We start from the raw sequence: 19,880 nt of genomic DNA, 5'->3' as shown, positions 1-19,880 counted from the left end.
TTCTTACTTCTCTCTAAAGGTAAAGCTGTACTGGTTTTGTTACTGATTTTAAAATGCTTGCAGCAAAAACAAACAATCTATTACCTCCCACTTTAACTTGCTTAAAATAATAATAATAATAGATTCAATTTATATAGCGCTTTTCACATACTCAAAGCGCTTTACATAGGGGCACAAAAATAGATAAACAAGAAAAAAAAAAAAGAAAAGAAAAAGTTGGCAAGTTGGCAAATACAAGTACAAGGGGATCTATGAGGCTAGCTGTTGTTTGATATGTAAAAAGCCAACATCTGTTACCAACCTTGAGTGCGGACAGGTTCAGAGATGGGGCTGGGGTCGCTCAGGCCGTAGGCGTTGACAGCACGCACGATGAACAGGTAGATGGTGTTGGGAAACAGGCCCATGATCGTGTGTGTCTCCATCTTCACGTTGTCTGCCACGGTCTGCCAGGTGCTGCCAGCTGATTGGCTGCAATGGGACAGAGAAATACGATGACAAAGTGGTATAGGATTCATTTATGACTCACTATTAAGTCCTTTAGAGTAGGCTTTAATCCAAAGGAACTGACAGTGAGTGAATATATTTTCATGTTCATTTATGGCCCATTTATATTTTTGATATGAAAGAAAATACATAATATTTTACTGTTTGAGAATACATAGTAACTGAGTCACTGCAGGCTTTTGATTCCACATTAGAAGATGTTCTCAAGCGAATGTCCCACCTCTGATTAAATTATGCACATTGCACAATCAACCAGACGTCTGACTGATCTCAAGGCAGCCATAAAGCATCTATTTTGGGCCCTTTATGTCGAATTCTTTCTTGAACTGCAGTGTCAGAATAAAAAAAAAACTGGCGAAACAATGGCATATGTGAGCAAAGTGTGCAGCGTTTTTTTTATAAAGTTTACGTTTGAACCATGAGACCCTTTGGAAAACGTTCCAGTGACTCCGTTCTTTGTTGATGAAAAACACAATGGAGCCTGTGAAGCACACAGCTGCCAACAGGAAACGGTGGAACGCACTAGGCCTTCTGATGGATCGCACACAAGAACATACGTACACACACGCACACACACACACACACACACAACCACACACACACACACACAACACACACACACCACACACACACACACACACACCACACACACACACACACACACACACACACACACACCACACACAGCTTGCTGCCTTCCAGTTTCTTGCCCTGGTTTTTCGCTGTGAATTTATTGACACCATGCCTGAGTAGCATTCACCAAGGCCTGTCCAACCATTTGCTTGACAGTTTAAGAGACGTTTCCCCCGGGGTTGGTGGACCGGGCTGGGGGGGGTGGGGGTGTAACGGGTGATGGAAAATGATCTCTACCTCTGACCTTCACAGTTAATACTTAGGGGATAAGAAAAATAGGGAAGAATCCTTTCCATAAGCAGTCATGTTGTGTTGCAGTTCCAGGGGAAACAATGCTGCTTTAAAAAAGGGGAAATTGATTGGGGGGGGGTCTCGCTTGGGAATGTCAGGGTCTTAGCCCCAGTCCGACTCCCGGCGTAAACACACAGGGGTACTAAAACTCCCACATGCCTTGCAAAAAATGTGTGTGTGTGTGTGTGTGTGTGTGTTTGGACTCAAAACCTAAACACATACACACACGCGCACACACATAAAATCAAAACACATGGACGCACACACACACACACACACACACACACACACACACACACACGGTTCACCCAGCCCCTCCCCCTCCCACTACCTCCACCATCTCCCAGTCTACCCAAGGCATGTAAATGGAAAGACTATCGTGCTGTAACCCTTTGGCCATCCTGCAATGAATCAATCCTCCACTCTAGTTGTCTCTGCTCCTGCCTGCTCACAGTCCCGCGGCGGGACAGTGAGCAGGGACCCTGGGTAGCACAACACCCCGCTGGTCTAAGCTGGTCCGTGGTAGCTGTTCTGGTTTTAGCACATCGTTTGGTTTTTTATAAACTTGAGGGACGATTACTTTCCACATAAAATTCGCCCATAAAATAAATTCCTATCGTCTTTTTCTGTAGGCATTTTCACTGTCAACGACTAGCAAAGCACCTTGTCGTTCTTTCCCCTCTTATTAAGCCTAGCAGTGCCAGTAAGTTCAAATGTCCCATTGCTTATTTCCTACTGTTACTGCATTAATTTGCATGTTTAGAGTCCCAACAAAACCTGACAGAACGGCCCCGGTCTGGTTGCAGCATCTGCTTGTGTTGGCATGCAATTATACATCTTTATATGTAGCAATATGTGTGGTTGTGGGTGTCCGTGTGAGAGAGGGAGAGACACAGACACACAGAGAGAGAGAGAGAAAGTGAAAGAGAGAGAGAGAGAGAGAGAGAGAGAGAGAGAGAGAGAGAGAGAGAGAGAGAGAGAGAGAGAGAGAGAGAGGTATACAGAGATGGATGGAAAGAGATTACAAGGGCATAGTATAGATGGACTGATGTGTGGGAATGTGTATTTGTGCATATGTGTAGAGCAAGTGAGAGAAAGACGGATAGAAATAGACGTATACAGAGAAAGAGGGAGAGCTGAAGGGCATGTATAGATGGATGCACTCTATGTGTGTACTGAGTGAGTGAGAGAAAGCGAGGAGGGGGAAGCAGAAGAGAAAGACAGAGATGGATAGAGACATATTGCCCATGAACGCATATAAATTTGTGCGGGCGTGTGTGTGTGTGTATGCGTGTGCGTGTTTGCGTGTATGTGTGTACGTGTATGTGTGTGTGTGTGTGTGTGTGTGTGTGTGTGTGTGTTTTGTGTCTGTGTGAGTGTGTCTGTGTGTCTATGTGTGTGTGTGTGCGTGTGTGTGTGCGCTTGTGTAAGCCATTTCCAGAGCCTCGCTTACAAAGCAGCTACGAGAATATTGCTGACACAACAGCATCGGATAGAAGAGAAATAGCTGTAGACAGAGGGCAGTGTGGGCATCTATGTGTGTGTGTATGTGTGTGTGTGTGTCTGTGCATGTGCATGTGTGTGTGTTCACGGCTATCTGCGTCCTTCAACGCACGACTCGACCCCATCTGCCAGACAGCGTTAGTTTGGCAAATTATACTTTAGCCCCAACCCCGCCGGCCCCCTTCCCTGAATCCCACCCTCCCCCTAACGTCGACATCCAAGAAGCCTCACCTGAAGGCCTCCACGATGTAGGAGGTGACGTCGGCCCCGCCCTCGTGGGCGTTGGGCTGCCAGGTGAGGGTCACGCTGGCCTTGGTCACATCCGTCACCACGGGCTTGTGGGGCGGGCCGGGCAGCTGGAAGGGCTCCGCGTTCTGGGAGCCGGACTGGTCGGCGCTCTCTGAGGGGGGACAGGGGGAGGAGCACGGCAGGGTGAGCCATGGTTGCGTGCGTCGTGGGTATTTGTGTGTTTGGGCATGTGACATTGTGGACGCAGATGTTGAATGCAAACTTTGTTGTAAGGGATATTGTTGACGTGGACATATTCCTTCTCACTTAACATCAACATTGCTAAGTGAGAATGGGTTTGATGCAAAATCAACCCTGATTCACCCGCTTGTACATCTCTAGTAAGTCAAGAAATCAATACTTGATACAACGACAAAATGTTGCATTGATTTTTAAAAGATTGTGTTGCCTCCGCAGCGAGAATAGCTCAATTTAGCAGTTGGAAACAGCGTCCATAGTAACGGTCTTCAGAAATAACAGGCCAATGACTGCTGTTATTGATTGACCAATCAGAATTCAGAATGCAACAATGCCGCGTAATCATCAGCCCCTACAACTCCTATAATAAGGGCAGGTAGGCAGCTAGGCTGTTCGACTGCTAGCGATATGTGCTGGGTTCGATCCCGCCCACGCCTCCCTTCCCTGAGAGGGATCTAGATAGGGAGATGCCTTACCCCTACAGCTCATCATTTTTCTGATAATGACTGTATCTGAAAAATGTATCTGAAAAATGTCCTGTCCTGTCATTCCCTTTGGGTAGAAGGCAAGCATGACTAAATATTTATGAAGAGGTAAGGGTACACGGGAAAATGTAGAAGTTGCTTCAATGTCGGTGTAGTTTTGCCCACACCGACCTAACGTACCAAACAGAAAAGGTAGTTCATATCTCCCTGGGGGTGGGGTAGGGTTGGTTGGTGGGCAAACTGAGGGCAGGATGAACGTCTGTCTACTCTGTGTTCCCACTCTGACTTCAACCTTCAGCTAATAGTCATTTTGACTATTTTCAGCTCTTACAGCGTCGACTAAAAAAAGAGAAGGCCCTTGTCGACTGTTCCTCAACGCTCTCCCTTCCCTTCCTGCTCCGACAGATTCCTCTTGCAGACGGATAATGGCTTCTTGCTGGGATTGACTTATTTTGATACGCTTTCAGACTAATGGCTCGCACCGAGACTTCACGGAGCAACGCCTCAAGGGTCGCGGAGCATGTACGTTTCACTTGACTGGCAGCTAGCTATCCCTCTCTCTCTGCCTCTCACTCTGTCTCTCTCTCTGTCTCTGTCTCTATCTTTGTCTCTCTCTCTCTCTCTGTCTATATCTTTGTCTTTCTCAATGTCTCTCCCTCTCTCTGTGCTCTCTCTCTCTATCCATATGTCTCTGTCTCTATGTTCTCTCTCTCTATGCTCTCTTTCTCTATCTATATTTCTCTCTCTATGCTCTCTCTCTCTCTATATATATGTCTCTCTCTATGCTCTCTCTCTCTCTATCTATCGGTCTCTCTCTCTTTCTGATCTCTCTATATCTCTCTCTCTGTTCCCTCCTTTTCTATTTCTTTTTCTCTATCTCTCTGTTTCTGTCTCTTTCTCGCTCTCTTTTCTCTTGCTCTCTCTCCATGCTCTCTTGCTATGTCTATCTCTCTGTCTCTCTCTCTATGTCCCCGTCTCTCTCTTTCCCTCTCTGCCTCACTGCGGGCTAACCATGTTAGCTTGGCTTCAGAAGCGCTGTGAGAACAGCTTGATAGCTTTCACTTGGCATGTCTTTCTCCTCACATTTGTACAGTAATGTGTTGAGATGCTCCTGAAAGTACCGTGTCTGGACATATTTGGAAAGGCTGAGCTGTAGCGGTCGGGAGGGGGCATCACTATTCACACGGTATCACAGTGCTTGATCACATTAACAGGGCGTTCAGAAGGGTTTTGGATACGTTAAATTAATATGTAAATATTATGGTTAGAACTGAAGTCACAATGAGTATATTTTTACACACGCTGCTGATTTATCTGCATCATTGTAAAACGGCAATACACAATATTAGGATGTTAAAACAATGCTGTAGGCACAGCACTTCATAACATGAAACACAAACATAATTGGCAGACTCTGATATCCAGTCCCGTCACAAAAAATATTTGAATAGATCTCAATAGAGATCAGCAATTGCTGGGATGTGTGTTGTGTTCAATTGTAAATGAAGAAGCACGCAGGGAAATGTCTACCTTTGACTGTTAGTACTCCACTCCAACTGGTCTCTCCGCTGGAGCTGGAAGCCACACAGGTGTACACCCCAGAGTCTGTTTCCTGGGAACAACAAAAAAAGTATATTGTTAGCTTTGTGGTGTTTATGTGTGTGTGTGTGTGTGTGTGTGTGTGTGTGTGTGTGTGTGTGTGTGTGTGTGTGTGTGTGTGTGTGTGTGTGTGTGTGTGTGTGTGTGTGTCTGTGTGTGTGTGTGTGTGTGTGTGTGTTAGTGTGTGTGTGTGCGTGTGTGATGGCGGCCTCCAACATTTCCCCGGATAGGACATGTTTGTCTCCAGGAAAAATCGTAGCGGGACATTGGCTGGGCGCGGAGCCTGGTGTCATCGACAGCTGGTAATTTATGCGCAGCGCACCAGGTGGGACCTTTGATGTTGCGTTGCTCGTTTGCTCCCTGGCAGACGATTGGTTCTTGCTTAACGGGCGACTCTGTTTGACTGGTGTACATGCACCGCGAGCAACGCTCGGAGGAGCCGTCAACGGGCTGCGGCGTGACAGAAATGTGTTTGCGTTCGCCCTTTCTGGATTAAGGTTTCTCCAGCTAGCCCCGTTGGGGACAAGTGTCTCATTAAAACTATAAAGTTGTATTTGTTATTGAGCCGTCATTTTTAAAACCGCCGTTCTTTGAATCCAGTTTTGATTTCATAATACATCTCGAGGGTCCCTCTGGATCTATTAAAACAATTCTAGAGGAGAAAACTATACATTCAATTACGGAGCTGTGCCGTGGTCAAATCTTCACCCCCTAGTCAATCTTGCCATTTCATCATCGGTATCCTCGGTGGCCCTCTTTGGCTTTTATGTTCCCCCTTTCTCATTTGAAGGCAGAGCAGCGATGGTAAAGAGGGATCAAAGGATATCATTTTAATAACCGTACTCGCTCTAGAATGTTCTCCAACCATACAGCTTTCATACTCCACACCCACTTAGCATTCAGGACCCGCAACTGGCAAATGTGATAAAAGAGTATGTGTGTGTGTGTATGAACGTCTGTGTGTTGTGTGTGAGTCTGAACATGTTTGTTAGTGTGTGTGTATGTGTATGTGAACATGTGTGCGTGTGTGTGTGTGTGTGTGTGTGTGTATGTGTATGTGTATGTGTATGTGTGTGTGTGTGTGTGTGTGTGTGTGTGTGTGTGTGTGTGTGTGTGTGTGTGTGTGTGTGTGTGTGCAGCGGGGTTCCCACGTGGGTCTCCATGTTTAGTGAGAGGCTATCGTTTTTTGTATTTTTTTTTTTTAGAGGGTTGCGCGGGCCAAGAGCCAGACTGAGTGTGAAATTGCTAACAGCGGTGAGAGATGTCAGAGTCTCTCTGTACAACAAGGCACAGGTGTAACGGAGCTGACAGGCTGCTGCAGAAACACCCTGGGGCGGAGCAGGAGCTCTCTCTCTCTCTCTCTCTCTCTCTCTCTCTCTCTCTCTCTCTCTCTCTCTCTCTCTCTATCTGTCTGTCCCTCTCTCTCTATCCCGCTCGCTCAACCCATCCCTCTCGTTTCTTCTCCTCCCTGCTGCCACTGCTGTAGTTAAGTCTGTGGATCGGTCTGTGTTTTTCTAACCGTCCTTCCTTTCTTTCTTTCTGTCTATCCTTCCTTACTCCCAGTCTATCTGTCTGTCTTAACTTCATACGTTCTGTCTGTTTGTCTCCATCTCTGTCTCTCCCTCACTCTTGCCTCCTATCACATGCTATCCCGTCTGTGCTTGTGCACCAAATCGCCCCCACAATCCATCCCTGCTTATTAAGTTAATACATCCCCATAACAAAAACCCATATTACTCCAACGCCTAATACATTATGCAGAACGAAAACCTCCCTCACACACACACACACACACACACACAGATGAATGAGTGGGTTGCGTGGGGGGGGGCAATCTGCAGTGACTAATGCTTCACTTTAGCAGTGGTACAATTGGCTTCTCCCTCTCCCTCTCTCTCTCTCTCTCTCTCTCTCTCTCTCTCTCTCTCTCTCTCTCTCTCTCTCTCTCTCTCTCTCTCTCTCTCTCTCTCTCTCTCTCTCTCTCTCTCTCTCTCTCTCTCTCTCTCTCTCTCTCTCTCTCTCTCTCTCTCTCTCTCTCTCTCGCTGCTGGCTCCAAGGGCCAGCTCATCAGTAGCAGTGACAGAGAGATTACTCAAGACTAAGTGGCTTGTCAGGGGGGGGTCCCCTCGGACCAAAGAGACAGGTGAGCCCTCTGCCTGGTACAACAAGACCCCCCCAATCCCTCTCTCCACCTCCCTCCGTCCCTTCCCTCCCCCTCCCTTTATATATGCCTATCCATCTCTCTCTCTCTCTCTCTCTCTCTCTCTCTCTCTCTCTCTCTCTCTCTCTCTCTCTCTCTCTCTCTCTCTCTCTCTCTCTCTCTCTCTCTCTCTCTCTCTCTCTCTCTCTCTCTCTCTCTCTTTATCTCTCTCTCTCTCTCTCTCTCTCTCTCTCTCTCTCTCTCTCTCTCTCTTAATCCCCCAGCCATCTCTCTGTCTCTCTCCCTTGGCCTTCCAGTGGCCGTGACATTGAGCTGACCTGTGGGAGGGGGACAGGGGAGCGTGGCGTCTGGCTGGGTGGGGGGCGTGGTGAGCAGGTTCACCCCAGATGGTGGGATTTGGTGGATGGGAGGCGTGAGGGGAGTACAGCAGGAGTAGGGGAGGGCAGGCAGGGGTGAGGTGGTGCTGGGGGAGGCAGGGAGGGGAGGAGAAAGGAGCGAAATGGGCCAGTGCACCTGACGATTTATCCCGGTTGGCTGGCAGTGCCTGGTGTTGGTGTGTATGTGTGTGTGTGTGTGTGTGTGCACTGTGTGTGCACATGTGTACGTGTGTGAGAGTTAATGTGTGTGGAGCGGGGGGGAAATTTAGCTAACAGATTGTTGAAAAATTGATAAGGAGAGCAACAGAGGAAGGGAGAAAGAGAGAGAGCGGGAGCGGGAGCGAGATCGAGAGAGAGAGAGAGAGAGAGAGAGAGAGAGAGAGAGAGAGAGAGAGAGAGAAAAACGAGTGTGTAAGCGAACGAGCTGGCGAGCAAGCGAACGATACAATGTTCCGAGTGAAGATTCAAAGGCTCCCGTCCCTCCGGAATGAAGGGTGTAAAGCTAACTTCCTCTTCCGCCTTTGCTATGGAAATGTCTGAAGATCTGCTTTAACAGCTAAATCTGCCCTCTGCCCTGGACCGGCTCCACACACCCACACATACACACCCACACACCCACAAATTCACACTCACCCATACACATTCACCCACAAATACACACTCACCCGCACACCCACACACACAAGCACGCACACATACACACTCACCCACCCACACACACTCACCCACACACCCACACACACACTAACATACACCCTCACACACATACACACACACACACACACACCACCACACACACGCACCCACACACACACACTCTCCCCCTGGCCCTGTCTCGTTGGCGTTTGTGATCGGAAGCAGCAGTGTGTGTATCTGGCAGAGGTCCCAGGGTAATGGCATCTCCCACGGTTCACGGGTGAAGCAGGAACAAACGTACCATCTGTCTCCTCCACCAGGGGCCCCCTTACTAGTCCACCAGCCCCACACACACACACACACACACACACACACACACACACACACACACACACACACACACACACACACACACACACACACACACACACACACACACAAACACACACACACACACACACCCACACACACTGCAGGGCTATTTATAGTCTCCCACTGAAATGTGTTGTTTCTCATTCAACGGTGTGTTTGTCTCGTTCCTTTGCACTACTTCATTCAGACTTTTATTCGCTTTGAAGGATTGTTATTTCTTTTTTGCCTTTTTTGTATTTCTATCCAAAGGTTTAAAAGCTGTCTCGCTCATCAAAGAGCCCCTACCCTTCAGTTTGAGTTTGTTTGCGTGTGAGCGGCCATAATGTGTAGCCATAATGAGCAATTGTTATCTTCTTCCTCTCCTCCTTCTTCAAAACACGAGACAAAAGTCCTCTAATTTGACAGCTTGCAGTGTATACCAGAAACTGTCATATTGGAATCGTCCATTTGTGTATCACTCTGCCAACCATATTGTGTGACAGGCGCTTACTGCTGCATTAATTGGTTGTTTGTTTCATCCAGTCCCTCATTTCTCTCTCTCAGTCTCTCTCCATCTCCACTTTCAATCAGTCTTCGAACACCCAGCTGCTCTCCCTCTCTCCCTCTCTCTCTCTCTGTCAGTCTCAGGCTCTCTCGTTCTTATTTGCTTGTGATGATGTATCGAGGATTTAATTAAAATCCTACCGATCATTAATCATCAAAAAACCCACAATCAATTAATGTGTTCGGATCCTCCTAGGTTGCCACTGCTGCTGGTGACCTCAGCTGCTTTTCACCACCCGCAGGGAATGCTGGGTAGATAGATTTCATTAGTATGGCCGTGGCTAGCACTAACGACTGCTAATGGCTGTGTGCACTCATTAGGCCAGGCTACCGTGGGCTAATGTTGCAGTCTTTTTCTACCCCTCCGCTTTAAAATGCACATTGTCGGGACGCAACCATGAACACGTTCTCCGTTTAAATATTGGATCCTTTTTTTTTTGTTCCCCAGTGCAATTAAAACGGTGTCATTTCATCATGCGCATTAGCGTCCCATGGCACCAGCATATTAATTTGCGGATGTTCGAGCGCTATCAGCAAAACACATCCAGACACGCTGAGGTAAGTAGGGGAATGAAACGAGTGGTGTCCTAGAAAAAAGGATACACAGCACAACTATTGCAGTATAACTCGACTTAGTATTATGATAATTAGCAAGGGCGATGTATCCGACAATTGCATAGAATACTCTCTTCAAACTGTCCTTGCAGAGAACTCAGAGATACAAATATATACAGTACAATGCTGAATGGTTTAACCAAGTGTTCTTTCATCATTACGAAACATAACTGTTGAGTTATTCATTGAAATACCTGAAGGTTGGTGATTTGAAAGGTGCCGTTTTCCATCAAGCTGATTCGCCCGTCACTCCCAAGGATCCTCTGGCCGTCCTTCTCCCATTGGATGCTGGGAAGGGGGTTGCCCATGATGTGGCACTGTAACTGGGCAGTGGAGCCCGGAGCCTGCGTGTAATTGGCCGGTCCCTGGCGGATGATGGGCGGCACGCGGTCCGAAGTTGCTGTAAGGGAGAGGAGAGTGATAGTGAGGTTCAATCTAAAAACATAGCGAAGGAGGTCTGAAGGACACGTCACCCGATGGACACATCATTATCCACCTGCAGTCCGACTACATGTCACCTTATGTCATGCTGAATTGAAGAAATTAATCATACCTTAAAAACTATGAAAAAATATGTTTAAAACTAACAAAAGCATGAATGTTATACTATACATGGTTGGTTATGCGTCATCCTCCAAAGCGCATTGGAAAGGGACTTTAGTTTCATATATGGGGACTGGATTATATTTTTGTTGCCTTCTTGTGTAGCCCGCAGCACCAAAAGCACGTCCAAAATAGTTTCAAAAGGCAGCGCTCCCCCTGGCACTAAACTTGTACATCTCATTGGACCTGTCCTAGTTCACATGTTCATTGATGACATGTTGGAGCTAGATGACTACATACAATATTTAGAATGCGATTTCTAATTCTGCCTCTACGAACCAATAATATTCATGCAATCATGCATCGATATGTTAAAAAATGTCATGATAGTAGCCAGCAGTCAAATCGGCAGCATACCAACAGCATACATCGCTTAATTCTTAGTGAACCGAAAAAGCACGTCTATGTTATCTAGTCCCATGATTGGTATCACTCTCTCCCAACTACGAATAATAACACGGCGCATCCAGTGTGTTTCAACAGTTTTCTTTGAGATAACACATTTCCTTTGAGATTTAAATTATTCCCGTACCCAGGGGAGACCTCGACATGGTGGAACCATCGAACAACAGATCTACTGATACTCCCTGCATACTGCAGATTAGTGGAGAAATATCATTCGGGAAACTGCCCATAAGGAGTTTTCCGAATACTATCCATGAAATATAGATACAGATATATTTTCAAAGACAAAGAGAAAGACGGTGTAATGCGGCAGAGCTTGCATCGTGACCGCTAAATGTTTCTGCGAAAGCCTCTTAAAGCCCACGGCTGGTGGAAGAACGCCATTCATTACAGATGAACGCGGGGTTCAAAGCAAAGCCCGGGTGACTCCGCGTCTTTAAGGGGGGGGGGTCACCTGTCCTTCACTTGAACCTCAAACAGTCAGTCACTATGACAAACACTCAACATCCTACATTCACTGGCAGTGGCAACCATAAAGGATCACAACTACAAACGGTCTCGGGACATATATGGCACTGTTCCCTGTGTGTGCAGAAGTTCAACGTAAACACCGTCGGTTTAGTGCTGCCAGCCGGCATGGTTGTGTTTAGTTTAGACCAGACGTATAATTTCAGGCACATTCATAAATGGTAGTACTGAGGGGTTTGAAGGAGCTTGAGAGCAGAGCGCGTTCCACCCCGAGCAGCAATCACAGGCTACTCCAACGCAGGCTTAAAAGCGGGATAAAGTGCAAACCGGAACCCTGCTCCCCTCTTACCTTGCTCCTCTCACCTCTCTGCTCCTCTCTCTGCCAGTCATTGGTATGCTTTTAAAAGTTCGAATGGAACCTTTTGGGTGGTTTATTTCCTGTATTTTGTCTTTTTATATCAAGTCATGTGTCTTTGAGTACATAGAAAAAAGGAACCCCAAAATAACAGGCATTCTTCTTTTAGTACTTATTTTTCTATTATTTATATTATACCCATTGCTAGGGAAACATATCCTCATTTCAATGTGCTGGGTGCAGCTGGGTCCGGATTCGTTAGGCTGAAAGCTATGCTAGGCTAGGCTAAACGTTTGGAAGCCAAGTAATGAAAATGCTAGGTACTCTCCATGCTAAGCCTCCTATTTATTCAATGAATGCAGGGTAAGAACGGGTCTCGGTTGGGGGGGGGGGGGGGGGGGGGGGGGGTTGATGTTGTGGTGGTGGTGGTAGAAGGGGTGGGGGAGGGGAGCATATGCTGTGGGAGGCTGATTTGCATAGCGGCATCGCCACTTGTCCTGTTTGATTACATCAGACTAGGCCTCCTGCTGTTTGCTCATTTTCGGTGGGAGGAGGATATTTTAATTTAGGACGCATTTGAAGGATTTCCACATTTATTTGGGTTAACATACAGGGGGGAGGGTGGGGAGGTGGTGGAGGGGATAGAAAAGGGAGGGGAGGGGAGGGGCCTTGCAGGGCAGCAGCCTGCCAGAGTTATTAAGCAGAATATTACACTGCTATAAACAACGGATGTGAATTCACAAGGTTGGGGTTTTTCATGGACGCAAGCAGGCTCAGTGATCCAATGGGAAAATGAGTCAATTCAAACTGAGCTTTAGAATAAAGCACCGCAGAACACAACAACATGCCACAGCAAAACAATTAGGCTTGAAAGAAAACAGCAGCGCAATCCAACCAATCTCTCTATAACCCCCAATGGCTGGAACTAATTGTGCCGTTAAATCGCCATATCTCCAATGTGATTACCGGCACGTAATCAAATTACTTTATGTACTTAGAAGTCTGTTGCCTTCATCCTAACTGATTGCAACCGTTTTATTTTCTCTTTGTAATCTGATTGCTGTAAATTGGAATCTCAAATAACCAAAACGTGTCCATCCCCTTCCCAACCCTATACATCGGAAACTATGTGTGTGTGGTCCACAACGTTAAGCCCCATATAATTGGTCTGTAACGTAATGAAACAAGCATGGGTGTGTTTTATTGGTTGTTCATCTACAGCGCTCAGTCTGAAATGGAATAATGAATTGCACGTGTTCTCCCAGATAGGATGAAGTGATGCTTGTTGGGTGACTACAACTGAAGGTACTTTGTAATGCTACATGCTACTGACTAACTAAAAGGTTGCCAGTTCGATCCCGTGCTCCTCCTAGCTGTGAGTGTCGAGGTGTCCCTGAGCAAGACACCTAACTGCTCCGGAGGAGCTGGCTGTCGCCTTGCATGGTTGACACCGCAGTCGGTGTGGGAACTTGTGTATGAATGTTTGTAAGTTGCTTGTAAGGTTGTAGAACTAGAACTGCAAATGTAAGTAACAGAACAAGAACTAGAGCTACAACTACATCCATACATAGTGCTAGAGCTAGCGCTAGCAACATAACTAGGACTAGAGCTACGACTACCTCCATACATAGTGCTAGAGCTAGCACTAGCAACATAACTAGAACTAGAACTACGACTACCTCCATACATAGTGCTAGAGCTAGCACTAGCAACCGAACTAGACCTAGAGACTCACCACTCTCCACCTCCAGAAGGGCCTTGGTGAGCACGCTGCCCGCCACGCTGATGGCCTGGCAGATGTAGTACCCAGAGTCCTCTGGACGCACGTCCGCCACGGTCAGCTCGCCGCTCAGAGACACGGAGAAGCGGCCCGCCTGGGACGGCTCCTGGATGGGGAACAGCAGGATCTACAGGGAGGGAGGGGGGAGGGGGGGGTATTTTGTTGGTTTTCACGCTTTTGTTGAGGGTAACATTCTGTTTCTTTTTCCTTTGACCTTTATATCAGTGCAAGTTCACGTTTGTCGTCATTTTCCCAGTATTTTTTAACACTAACTTTTTTTTAACGCTCGACCTGCTCGGCCCTACACTGAGCCATGGATGAGAGAAGAATAGGTGTTATAAAGGTTAGGGCCAATTGACACCAAGGCCACACTCTCAGGCAGCCTCTATTGAGCAAAACTACACCCATTGTAACGAGCGGCCATTTATTAAAAAAGAGAATGTGCTGCAGGATGAGAACATTTATGTTGATTCTCTATGCTTTTCAAAAGGCCTTGAATACTAGGGAGGGTATGAAAAAATGAAAATAAGTTATTGAGAATAATAAACAATATCTGAATAGTTTGAATTATTCTGTTATTAAGGTCAAAGAGGGATACAGAACGACAGTAGCATATCACCCTGCAACCCTGAACCGGAGATTGGATGAATGGGGGACAGGAGAATGGATGTTGGGATTGATTATACACTGACTGACGCATGTTTGTGGTTAGAATATATAATCATATTAACTGTGTGTGGTGTGTGTGTGTGTGTGTGTGGGGACGTGTTTGTGAATATATTCTGTAGGTAAACATGTAGTAAGCCCATTTTATTGAGAATCTATAGCGCGTTGAAATTCATAATTAATCAACCCTGTGTGTGTGTTTGTGGGGGTGCATACAAGTCTTTATGTGTGCATGTGTGTGTGTGTGCGTGCGTGCGTGTGCATGTGCGTGTGTGTGTGTGCAAAATACGTTCATCAAAGTAAACCAAAGGCATTTGACAGAAGGAGATATAATCTCATCCCACTGGCAAAAAGTAAGAGGTAGAACACAGCAGTTCAAATGACACTTTGACATTTTGTGCATTCCTATCCGAGCATCTCCATAACAATGAGACTTAAAGGTTATCTTCTGAACTATATGTATGGAGATGTGGGACCATTTAGCAGTTTCGTTGAAAAAAGAGACGAACATGTTTCATATGAAAAGCAAAGTAGCACCCAGGGAACTATATAAAACAAACTGAACCCATCAGAACTCAAATTCAATTTGTTCCAAATCATATATTCTCATGTCATGTAGTGTATTATATAAGTATCAAATAAGTCTTGTATGAGTAGATAATAATGCCTTAATTCCTGGAGGCGTTAAATGCAATATTTGTTAGGATGGTGAGAAGGAAAATACTACGGGGTCTGAATTTTATTTCCAAGGAGGAGCGTGAAACCATTGCTCCAGTGTTCTGTATCGATCAACGGATCATTATCATACCATCTGTATCATGTCCAACACCTTTCAGCCAAGTGCAGCTTAGTATTCAGGTACTGTATGTGGTGCTCAAAGGAACTCCAGAAATTGATCCGGCAACTCTAACAACTCTAAAAAACAACAATACAAACATATGCGAGCTAGTCAGAAGGTTCTCGGCTTATCCAACCACCTTCCCGTTCCTACATTCATTCTATTGAACTCACTACAGATTTTGGGAAGTGACATTGGCATGGTTATATTGCGTGGAATTGTAAATGTGCCACTTCCCACCCTCTCCTATTCAATACCTCCGCTCTGATTATCTCTCCCTTGCACTCCTGTTTGCTCGCTCCCACTCACATACCCCAAGCTCCTTCCACAACCCTCTCTCTCTCCCCCCCTCTCTCTCTTTCGGTCTCTAATCTTTACCACACATTCCCATCAGGCCATTCTCTCTCTGCATTCCAACAGGAAGGGGCTCTTATGGGTTCAAAGAGCTGTCTCTTTGAACAGGTATTGAGCAGGTGTTATTTGTGTTTTCTGTATTCATGTGCTTGTACTGGGGTGTATTTGTGTCCATGCGCTTGTATGTGCTTGTGCGTATCTGTGTGTGAAAGTTTCCGAGAGATATTTAAAGAGAGAGAGAGAGCAAAGAGAGAGAGAGAAAAGAGAGAGAGAGAGAGAAAAGAGAGAGAGAGAGAGAGAGAGAGAGAGAGAGAGAGAGAGAGAGAGAGAGAGAGAGAGAGAGAGAGAGAGAGAGAGAGAGAGAGAGAGAGAGAGAGAGAGAGAGAGAGCAAAGAGAGAGAGAGAGAGAGAGAGAGAGCAAAAGAGAGAGAGAGAGAGAGAGAGAGAGAGAGAGAGAGAGAGAGAGAGAGAGAGAGAGAGAGAGAGAGAGAGAGAGAGAGAGAGAGAGAGAGTGTTATATTTATGTATCAGTATCTCTGTATGTATGTGAGTCATGCTGGCCCACTAAGCTTCACACAGAGGAAAGCGAAGTGGAATGACAGCCACTACACAGGCCTGCTTTACCAAAATTCTGGCGGCTGACGACTTCCATGCGGGGAAGGCTGATATTGAGAGGATCAAAGCATACGTATTGGTTTCAAATGCTAATTCAGAGGCCTCCTAATGACAGTCTCAAGTACAAACCACCTTGAAACCTGCTGTGAAACCAAAGGACGTATGTTTAAAGGAACCTGATTGAACGCAATCTTGTAATGAAAACCTCTAGAATAACCCTCTATAATGACATAGTTTATTAGGTCAATGTCATGAAGCACTTATAATATATTAAAATAGTAGGCCTAATTAAATAATTAATTTAATTTACGGTAATTTGAAGAGTGAGGTGGGAGAGTTTTCTAATGAAGTTAACAACAGGAGTGGCGAAGGAGCTCAGTGAGGCTACTACTACTCAGAACACTTCACATTCATGAAATCAATGAGAAAAATATATCATCATGAACTAGAGTGAAGGGGGAGGTTTTCTAATGCAACAAAAACAACAGGGGACTGGCAAAGACGCTCAGTGAGTGAGAATAGAACCACCAAGGATAATAAAGGAGAATATTAAGTGCTGAAAACGAAGCCTCACCTGACTGCCTTCTCTCTGCCAGAAGACGGCCGGCGGTGGGTTCCCCTTGGTGCCGCAGAGGAAGGTTACGGTTCTTCCCGGGGCCGTAATCTGGTCCCTGGGCCTGACCACAATCTGGGGCGACACTGCAGGGAGACACAGATGGATGTGATTATAGTGATGGTCGTGATATTGGGACAACAAAAACATTTATAAGGAATGCAACAATGAAATGAAAGATACACATTAGTAATGTCCAAACACACACACACACACACGTGCACACACACACACACACCACAAACAAGCATGAAATGGTTATAACCGAAGACAATGTGTGCACGAAAGACACAACCTGTGTTAAAAGCTGGCCTGCTTCACACACACACACACAAACAAACACCCACGTACAAGCACCCCCATGCTTGCAGACACACACACACACACACACACACACACACACACACACACACACACACACACACACACACACACACACACACACACACACACACACACACACACGCCTCGATGATAGCTATTGATTCTGCAGCAGCCCCCCTCCACAGCCCCCCTGGGGGGAGAGTGTGAATGCATAATGCCGCCCTCGGCTGGGCCTAATTGATTCCTCATCGTCCCACCTGATCTCCTGTATCTCTTCCAGTTTCACTCTCAATTACTGAACAGACAGAACAGGGGAGCGGGAGGGAGAGAGAGAGAGAGGGAGAGAGAGAGAGAGAGAGAGAGGGAGAGAGAGAGAGAGAGAGAGAGAGAGGGAGAGAGAGAGGGCAACAGGGAGCGAGAGAGAATGTAATGGAAGTATTAAGTTTGACAGCAAGAGCAGCCGCGGTGCGGAGCGATAAAAGTAATGTTGAAGGTAACGGGAGATAAAAGTAAAGGGAGAATGGAGATTGAGAGAGACGATGAAACGGAGGGCTTGTCAACGTCCGCCCCTCCCATCCCCCTCCCCCCCACCCTCCTGCCACACCCTCCCCTCCCCTCTACGCTTTCATCAGGAGACTGTGGATTCAAACTGGTTTTGAGACGCCCTCTCTTGTTTGTGCGTTCTCAACTGTCCTAGGGGTTTGGGGAGATGTGTTCTGGCCTCAGCAGCATCAGGGGACGGGGCCAGTTTTCTCTGTTTAATACTCTTTTGATTAAAGATCCCGCACCGAATGGGGGGCTTAGTTTAGAGCAGAATCTAATATCACAACGACACACATCACAAGCCCTCTTGACGCCGCCCCCAGAGCTCCACACATTACCAACCACTCTCCTTCCAACACCACACTGGGATAGAGGGTCTAGAATCATCCCCAAGACACAGAACCCAGGAGCCCAGGACTACATGTCAGCTTGTGTCTTTCTGAACCATAGCGACATGACGAAGTTTGATAGGGCCGACGGGGGAATTGGTTATCGGTCAATCATCACAGCTTGACTGACAATGCACAACTGATCCGACTTCGGAATATCTGAAGACAGATCAATAGTGAGAAACGGAAAGTAACACGAGATTCGGTTTTGGACAATAATTTAAGTCTTGGATTCTGAATAGAACTCTTCACAGTTTATCCAACACTGGAACAGGATTCGTCCAAGTGGAATAGCAATGCCTCCCGAACAAACAGAAATGGTCTAACATGTGCATATATTTAAACATGCATGCATCAACCTATTGTTGCACGTTCTCCTCCGGTGTCTGAGAGCCTCAGGGGTGGGGGGTTTAGGGGGGGGTAGGGGGACAGGGGGGCTGCAGGACACAGCAGGGAGTGCTCCACACGTCCAGCGCTGGATAAATTACAGCGTGTGGGGGGTCTGAGCTAAAGGTCAGGGGGATCAGAACCGGGGCCCCGCCACCCACTGACCCCTGAAAGGTCACAGACCCCCCCCCCACCTCCCAGTCTACACACCCCCTGTTGTTTCAAATCTACAGCCACGAGGCTGAGTGGAAGCGTATCTTCTGTTTAGCCAGTGTGTGTGCGCACACGCACGCACGCACGCACGCACGCACGCATTCACCTCTTGACTGGCTACAGACAGGGAGTTCTCGTCAGAGCTGACGCAAGGCGTGAAATACTCAAGAAATGCTGCGTAACACTGTTATCGCATTCAGACCATACCGTTTGGCCTCTGCAAATAAACAAATGATGAAGCACAAACGCACACAGACACAGACACGCACACAAACACGGGGATGCATAATTGCTTTATACACCATTGGAGCACAAGGCCGCATGTGAACATATTTTAAACCATTCACACTCCAGGGAGAAAAAAACTGCCAATGCATGGACTGTCTTTAACATGTGGTGGCACATGCCATGGAAACGCCACGACGGTGACCCAAATCTTACAGTGACTGTTATGGGATGAAGGATAAATAAATAAACAAAGACAATTTGAAAAAAAAGATTCTGCTTCCCTCTGCTGCGCAGCCCCGTCTGGAGGATGGCTGTGTTTGATTTGAGTCGGCGTGCCTGCACTTGCCCTCGGGTGGTAATAAATAATTAGCGATAATGGCCGCGCCGCGCGACACCGACTGCTTAGATTTAGGGCACAGAGTGGTGTTAGCGACCGTGCCAGTGGTACTAAGAGACAAAGCACAGGGGTGAGAGAGAGGGTGTAGCAATACAGCTGAAATGTAAATTGACGATGAATATACATATAAGCAAATTTGTTTCTTCTTTCATTCTGGAAGTTCAGCTGCTGAGTTTCGCCTTGTGTGATGCTAACCACTACAGCGGCGTTACATCAAATGACGACTAGTCTTGTTAAATATCAAACAGTGAGACCGGCACCGTATACAGGGCATAAAAAAAATAAAAAGTCATCCATTTTACAATTTAAATGAGCTTCATCGCCTGGGTTTTTTAACTAACGACAGCACGTAAACTAATAACCGCGTAAGCGAACGGTTGTGCTGATGAGGGGCTTAAAAAGGATGATGCGTATGAAGTTCTTTGGTGTGGAATTCAAAGGAGCCCGCAGAGTTTTAATAGCGGTGGAGATGCGAGTTATAACAAGGGCAAGGTGCC

At 46.6% G+C, this 19,880-nt stretch overlaps 1 protein-coding gene across 1 annotated transcript in view; it reads right to left on the bottom strand.

The window, feature by feature from the left end:
• Positions 1–19,880, bottom strand: part of robo3 (roundabout, axon guidance receptor, homolog 3 (Drosophila)) — an 81,149-nt gene that overhangs the window by 18,474 nt on the left and 42,795 nt on the right. Inside the window, 6 exon segments of the mRNA XM_030361058.1 lie at positions 302–468; positions 3,163–3,331; positions 5,433–5,514; positions 10,400–10,605; positions 13,772–13,943; positions 16,864–16,988. Of these exon segments, the coding sequence (XP_030216918.1) occupies positions 302–468; positions 3,163–3,331; positions 5,433–5,514; positions 10,400–10,605; positions 13,772–13,943; positions 16,864–16,988 (921 nt within the window).

The sequence above is a fragment of the Gadus morhua genome, chromosome 7, assembly GCF_902167405.1.
Source record: "Gadus morhua chromosome 7, gadMor3.0, whole genome shotgun sequence".
NCBI classification, from domain to species: Eukaryota; Metazoa; Chordata; class Actinopteri; order Gadiformes; family Gadidae; genus Gadus; species Gadus morhua.
Note: the sequence above shows the minus strand (reverse complement) of the source record. Positions and strands in the feature narration are given on the sequence as shown.